The sequence below is a fragment of the Macrotis lagotis genome, chromosome 2 (genome assembly GCF_037893015.1).
Source record: "Macrotis lagotis isolate mMagLag1 chromosome 2, bilby.v1.9.chrom.fasta, whole genome shotgun sequence".
Lineage (NCBI taxonomy): Eukaryota > Metazoa > Chordata > Mammalia > Peramelemorphia > Peramelidae > Macrotis > Macrotis lagotis.
In genome coordinates, this window is record NC_133659.1 from 23,971,716 (window position 1) to 23,979,251 (window position 7,536).

The 7,536-nt window shown below is 51.6% G+C and overlaps 1 protein-coding gene across 1 annotated transcript; it reads left to right on the forward strand.

The window, feature by feature from the left end:
- Positions 1-555: 555 nt before the first annotated feature.
- PARS2 (prolyl-tRNA synthetase 2, mitochondrial) lies at positions 556-6,480 on the forward strand. Its single transcript, XM_074221349.1, has 2 exons — positions 556-614; positions 1,679-6,480. Exon 2 carries the CDS (start codon positions 1,706-1,708, stop codon positions 3,116-3,118), a length of 1,413 nt encoding a protein of 470 aa, XP_074077450.1. The 5' UTR covers positions 556-614; positions 1,679-1,705; the 3' UTR covers positions 3,119-6,480.
- The last annotated feature ends 1,056 nt before the right edge of the window (positions 6,481-7,536 follow it).

Consider the following 7,536-nt stretch of genomic DNA (forward strand, 5'->3'; position numbering starts at 1 on the left):
CCTGCTTGTTGCCCTGATGGGATGAGCGAGTCCATCCAGGGGCATCGTCCCCCCAGATTGCTGTCAGGGTCCACAATGTTCTGGTGCTGCTCCTCTCGCTCAGCATCAGTTCATGCAAATTCAGGGTCCAAGTTTTAATGGCCATTTTTAGTTCTCTACAAATCATGGTATTTATGGATGGATTTTATTTTGTTTTTCTAAGAATAGGAAAAAAGATTCCATCCCAGGCAGGGCTCGAACCCCGGGCTTCCCGAGCGTCCCGCCGAGGGCGTGGCGTCGCCGCTCCGCTCTGTACGCAGCCCGGAAGGGGGCGGGGCCTCTTGAAGCTCCTATGGACTGGAAGCACCGATACAGGCCTCCGGGGGCCTAGAGGGGACTTCCGGTGGGGCGAATGCTGACGAACGGCCCTTCCTCCCTCTGTCTCTATGGTTCCGGAAGGGGCCGGCTCTGCCTCTCTCTTCCCCTCCCCGGCCTTTCCTCAGCGTCCGAAAGGGGCGGGATTAGCCTTCTGATTGGCTGGATGTGCCGTGGGAGGCGGGGAACGCTCGGCCGGCCCCGCCTCCCACGTCCGGCGAATGCGTCCTCCGGAAGGAACGGCGGTGCCGCGACGTACGGTGGGTGAGGGTGAGGGGGCGTGGGCGCGGGGGGCGGGGCCCCGACTTTGCGGAGGGGGCGGGGTGGGGGGAGCGCCGGCGCCCCTTCCGTGCCTCAGCGCCCCCGTGACTCGTCCCCTCCCCCCTCGGTCCCGGAGGCGCCCTGGAGCGCCCCCCCCCCCCGTGGTGCAGCTGCGGAACCCGAGGGGGGGCTTCCGGCCCCCGTGCCCGCTTCCGGGCTTCCTCTTCCCCTTTCCCGGATGGGGAAGCTGAGGCCCAGGCCGCCCCGCCCCCACGTGAGGGGGCGGAGCTCACGGAGGCCCCTCCCCGGGATGCCCCGCCCCTGTGAGGGGGTGGAGCCCACGCAGGCCCCTCCCCGGGATGCCCCGCCCCTGTGAGGGGGTGGAGCTCACCGAGGCCCCTCCCCGGGATGCCCCGCCCCTGTGAGGGGGTGGAGCCCACGCAGGCCCCTCTCCGGGATGCCCTGCCCCTGTGAGGGGGTGGAGCCCACGCAGGCCCCTCCCCGGGATGCCCCGCCCCTGTGAGGGGGTGGAGCCCACGCAGGCCCCTCCCCGGGATGCCCCGCCCCTGTGAGGGGGTGGAGCTCACCGAGGCCCCTCCCCGGGATGCCCCGCCCCTGTGAGGGGGTGGAGTCCACGCAGCCCCCTCCCCGGGATGCCCCGCCCCTGTGGGTGGAGCCCATGCAGGCCCCGCCCTTCCCATGGGCCAGGCTGACCTGGGGCTGGTGGAAGGTTCTGGGGCAGCGGCGGCCCCAGGCCCTCTCCCAAGCGGGGGGCGCCCCAGAGCCCCCCAGCTCCTGTGGCCGCTGCCCCGCCCGCCTGCAGGGAGCCGGGCAGGCCCGACCCTGGCCGCCGCCCTCGTGAGGGGCGCCCTGTGCCCCTGCGGAGTCACAGATGCCCCTTCCGTGGGGGCAGTTGGAGGGGTTCCTTCTGTAACGCGTCTACACAGGAGGAAGCAGCCGAACCGGGGGGCCTGGCTCAGAGCCACGGAGGCCGGCCTTGACCTTGTCCACACGCCCCCCTCCCCCAGCCAATGCTTAATGTCTCTAATTCGCTTTCCTGTAGAGCTGCGTGGTCTCCGCCTGAGGCGGCATGGACAGGCTTCTGAGACGCTGGGGGCGCCTGCTGCCCAGCTGCCCCGGGCCCCGGCGCCCCCCTTGCAGGCTGTACCAGCACCCCCCAGGGAGGGCGAAGCGCCTGGCGCTGTCTCGCTTGTTCCAGCCGCAGAACCTCCGAGAAGACCAGCCGGCCGGACCGGAGAGCGGGTCCGAACCCACCTGCAAGAGCCAGAGGCTGATGCTGCGGACCGGGCTGCTCCACCCGGCCGGCCCCGGCTGCTACCACTACCTGCCCTACGCCGTCCGAGCCCTGGAGAAGCTGGTGGGCGTGATAGACCAGGAGATGCAGGCCATCGGCGGGCAGAAGCTGGACATGCCCACCCTGAGCTCGGCCGAGCTGTGGAGGGCCAGCGGCCGCTGGGACCTCGTGGGCCCGGAGCTCTTTCGGCTGCGGGACCGACAGGACAGAGACTACTGCCTGGGCCCGACCCACGAGGAAGCCGTCACCAGCCTGGTGGCCTCCCAGAAGACCCTGTCCTACAAGCAGCTCCCCCACCTCCTCTACCAGGTCACTCGGAAGTTTCGGGACGAGCCCAGGCCCCGCTTCGGCCTCCTCCGGGGCCGGGAGTTTTACATGAAGGACATGTACTCCTTCGACTGCTCCCCCGAAGCCGCTCAACAGACCTACGACCTGGTGTGCCATGCTTACGGCCGGGTGTTTAACCGGCTCGGGCTTCAGTTCGTCAGGGTGCAGGCGGCCGTGGGGAGCATCGGAGGGACCATGTCCCATGAGTTTCAGCTCCCCTTGAGCATCGGAGAAGACACACTGGCCATCTGCGCAAGTTGCGGTTTCACAGCCAACATGGAGACGCTGGAGCCCCAGCAGTCCAATTGCCCTGTGTGCCGGGGCAGTTTGACAGAAACCAGAGGTGTCGAAGTGGGGCACACCTTTTACCTGGGCACCAAATACTCTTCTGTTTTCAATGCTGAGTTTGTTAATTCTCAGGGAAAGCCTTCGCTAGTAGAAATGGGGTGCTACGGGTTAGGCGTGAGCCGCATCTTAGCTGCAGCCATCGAAGTACTTTCTACAGAAGACTGTATCCGCTGGCCTGGTCTGCTTGCCCCTTACCAGGTATGCCTTATTCCTCCCAAAAAGGGCAGCAGGGAGGAGATGGCAGTCAAATTGACGGAGACTCTATACGATGATATCACTGAAGCCTTGCCCCACCTGCGGGGGGAGGTCTTGCTCGATGACAGGACACATTTGACCATTGGAAACAGACTGAAGGATGCCAATAAACTTGGCTACCCCTTCGTGGTGATAGCTGGCAAGAGAGCCTTGGAACAGCCCTGCCATTTTGAGGTTTGGTGTCAGAGCACTGATGAGGTGATGTTCCTTCCTAAACAAGGGGTGATCGATTTACTGCAGAAAGTACAGGTTGTCTAAATATCCTATCTCTGACCCTTACTAGCTCTCAGTTAGGTCCTTTTGCAATTACGTTGTGTACTGTTCTATATAGAAGCAGTGCAGCAAATGGAAGATGGATGCTCATTAGGAGAGCACTTCTTCACATGAAAGAAATTTAATTTTTCTTTCCATTGACTATCTACCTATTCTACTTTAAAGCAACAGAAGCTTCTGTGATGTGAGGAGGATGTTTGTAGCACATTAATTCTTAGTCTTCAACTTAAAGACCATGTCTTCCCACTCAAAGCCTACTGGAAGATTGGAACAATTAGAAAGGAGACCAAATGAGAAGCTTCTCCTGGAGACCTTTACCCTAATTAGACTGGACTAAGAGCCTGGGCTCATTTTCTCCTGATTCATGACACCAAGCTTTTCAATTTTGATCCTCATATATGGTTCATTTTTCACTTTTATAATGTTCAGCCCATGTTAACAGGTCCAGGCAAATAACAACTTAAGAAGGTAGGGAACCAGCATTGGACAGCCAGAGTCTTCTGACTTCTACCCAGTGCTTCTGCCATCCGCTCATATTGCTACTGTGAAAACTCAAATCTTGTTCTCTTAATGATGGTGATTTGCTGCCTGCCTCAGGGAAATGCAGTGACCACAAGTGAGATGCTATCTGTAAAATGATTGCATTTCCTTGAAGGACTCAGATGGCACATAAGGCACTGTGTTCCTATCATCTTGGCCTTGCTGACTTTGTTTCTTGCCTTTGATGGATGACTTGGGGATTTTGGCAAAAGACCAGGTCCAGGATGAATATCCCCTGCCTGTTCCTGAGGGACCACTGAAGGGAAGAAGCAGAGAGAATTTTGAGTAGAATTAAAAAAAGGGTCACAAACAGGCCAGCATTATAACACCAATAATGAACTCCTTCCACGTTTTAGTGGGAATGGAGCCTGTGATGCCATGACACTTTCAGGTTTACAAAGTACCAACCCTGGGAGGAGTAGGTCATATGAGGATTCACATTCCTATTTGCAGATGAGGAAACAGGATCAGAGAAGACAGTGGCTTGCCCCAGAGTCACCTAATGAATTAGTGTCAGAGGTGGGCTTAAACTTAAGTCTACTGACCCTGATCAATACTACTTTTGTCTTGGGCAACTAGGTGGCCCTGGAGTCAGAAGGACCTGAGTTCAAATTCTGCCTCAGACACTTAATAATTCCCTAGCTGTGTGACCTCGGTCAAGTCACTTAACTCCATTGTCTTGCAAAAAAAATTACTACTTTTGTCTTAGTAATAAACAATATTTGTAGAAATGGGTGAACTTTGTGTTTTTAATCGATTAAGGACTGACCCTCTTCCTCCCCCCCCTCCTGTGCCCTTCTCCTGTCTTTCATTTGCATCCTGGATACTTGGAATGATTGATGAAGGACACCTAAGGGTTTATTATCTCTGAGATAGGTAGAGGGTTTTTTTTGAAAGAAAATGAGGCAATTTCCTATTCTCTTATAAAGGGCCATTGACCTTTATGGTTTACAGCACAAACTGATGACTAGGAGAAGTTCCAAGGTGTATTATTCCTTCTGTAATGAAGGGCACTGTTTTTAAGGTTTTACTACTGAGCAACCAGAGCTTCCAATAACCCCAGATGGCAGACCTGCAAGCTCAGCCCTAGGGCAGCTCAAGCAAGAGGCAAGAAAAAAAGAATCCTGTTTCCTCTTTCCCTTTGCCTTTTTATTTTCCTCCAATGTGTATAAAGATAAGCTGTGAAAGTCAACCTAGCGATTGAGGAAGAAAATAAATATTACCTTTTGTAATCCCAAAATATGCCCTTGATATTCATAAATGTATGTGAGAATATTGGATTATTTTTATAACTGCTTTTGTTTGCTTAAATTTTATTTAAAAAGACTGATAATTTTAATATAAGAGCTGTTCAAGTCCAAAGAAAGATACTACCAAAGAATAGGAATTGTGTAATTATTGGAAAGTTCTTGTATGGAGCCAACTAGGATCATAGCATGTTGAGGTGGAAGAGACCTTTAGAAATTATTTGTGATTTATGATGCCTCTGCTAAGAAGGTTTGATTCAATTCAATAAACATTTATTAAACACTTATGAGCCAGGCCCTATACTAAGCACTGGAGATAGAAATACCAGAAAAAGACAGTCCTTGTCCTCAAGGGACTTAAGCTAATGGGGGGAAGATAGCACACCAAAGGAAACTTGGGGAAGAATCTTGTTTCATGGAGTTCAGATCAGGCTGAGTTGCAGGTCCATAAAGGCTGAAGGAGGGGGGAGAGGTGTTGAGTGTCCAAGGCTGAGTTTAGCATTGAGATTTCAGATGATGACCATGATGATGTCTGTCCTTGGTTCTCAAAGAAGGCCATGACATCAGGCACGTGATGCCATGACAAGCGTATGAATTGAATTTGAGTGGGGGAGGGTGCTGTGCTAGGTCCCCAGCGTCACTGTCTCCTCCGGACCTAACAGTCCAGTGACCAGATATGGATCAGGAAGACTGGAAATGGCCCTGGATATGAGGCGATCAGAGTTAAGTGACTTGCCCAAGGACACACAGCTAATAAGTGTCTAGTGCCTGAGACTGGATTGGAATCCCCATCCTCCTGACTTCAGGGCTGATGTTCTATCTACTGCATCATCTAGCTGCCCCTTGTTCTAGGAGAGACAGCAAAGACCAGGGGAGGGAACAAAAGCCCAGGTATCTGAGTAATTTGCCCAAGGTCACACAGGTCATATCCAAGGTGGATTCCAAATGGGGTTGATTGACTCCAAATCCAATCCCTCTTCTTTTGATTTCAACATGTTGTAACTGTCACCCTTCACCTCTGACTCCCTTGTAGGGCCATACAGAGTTTACCCACCTCTGTTGAAGATAGCTATTATGTCCCCCACATTTCTTCTTAGAGTAAACATTCCTACTCTCATCAGTCTCATAGGACATAACTTTGAATCTCTCTTCCTGGTCATGGAGAAATTTATCAGTGTCCCCTTGGGGAATGTGGCCCAGAAGTAAATGGGGAACTTTCCATGTGGGCTGCCCCGAGTGCAGAAGTAGGGGATAGTGTCTCTCCTAGCACTATTGGATGAGACTCCAGTGACCTGTGTCTCGAACTGGAAGAGACCTTTAGAAACCACTGACAACAACCCCCTCATCTTAGAGGAAGAAACCAAGGCCCTGAGTGTTTGGTGCCTTGCCCAGGGTCACAAAGTTAATGTTATAGGTGATATTTGAACCCAAGTCTTCCAGACTCCTTAGTAGATTGAGCATATATTAAGTGCCTCCTATATGTCAGTCTCAAAGCAACAATTTGGTGATAAATTTTTTTTTTGTTTTTTTGCAAGGCAAATGGGGTTAAGTGGCTTACCCAAGGCCACACAGCTAGGTAATTATTAAGTGTCTGAGACCAGATTTGAACCCAGGTACTCCTGACTCCAAGGCCAGTGCTTTATCCACTATGCCACCTAGCCACCCCGGTGATAAAATTTTTTTAAAAAGTATCCTTGCCCTTCTCTTTTCTTGAGGGGGTAGATTGTTTACTCTTACAACATAATTATTGTGATAATGATTTTTTCTACATTTCTAACCTATATCAAATAACTTGCTTTCTCAATAAGGGATGGAAGGGAGGGAGAGAATTCAGAACTCAAAAATTTTAAACGTGAATATTGAAACTTGATTTTGCATATAATTGAGGAAAATAAAGTTAAAAAAAGTCCTTGCCCTTGAGGAACTTACCTACTATTGCAAGAGTCCACAAGTTCTTAGTTAAATAAATATATAGACAAAGTGATGGGGTGGAGAATGGGGAACAGGGGAGCAATGACGCATTAACTGAGAGGATCAGGAAAGGCTACTTCCATCCTTTCCAATGTTACCATTCCATGCCTGTACAAAGGCGAATAGACCTGCTGATGACATGGAGAATGGTCAGAACCCCACATGAAATAATCTCCAGCAAAATTGAAGGAAACTGATAAGACCTCCAGGAGCTGATGTTGAGCAACAAGAACAGAACTGAGAGAACGATTTATTCAATGATCGCATGGAGAAAAACAGCTTTGAAAGATTGATCTCTGATCGATATCATGATGAACCAGCAGTCCAAAAGAATGAAGATGAAACATGCCATTCACCTCCTGACAGAGAGGTGACGAATTGGAAGTGGCAAGAGAGATACACATTTCTCACTTGGTAAATGTGGGAATGTGTCTGACCTGTGATGTAGAGATGTATTAAGAGATCTGTTTGTTGTTTGATCCATTCAAGCAAGGGAGAATGGCAAGAGGGACAGATTACTTGAAAAAACTAGAAATAATCCGAGGGAATCACCAATTAGAAATAGGGAATCTGGGGGCTTCACTTTTTTTTTTTAGGTTTTTGCAAAGCAAATGGGGTTAAGTGGCTTGCCCAAGGCCACACAGC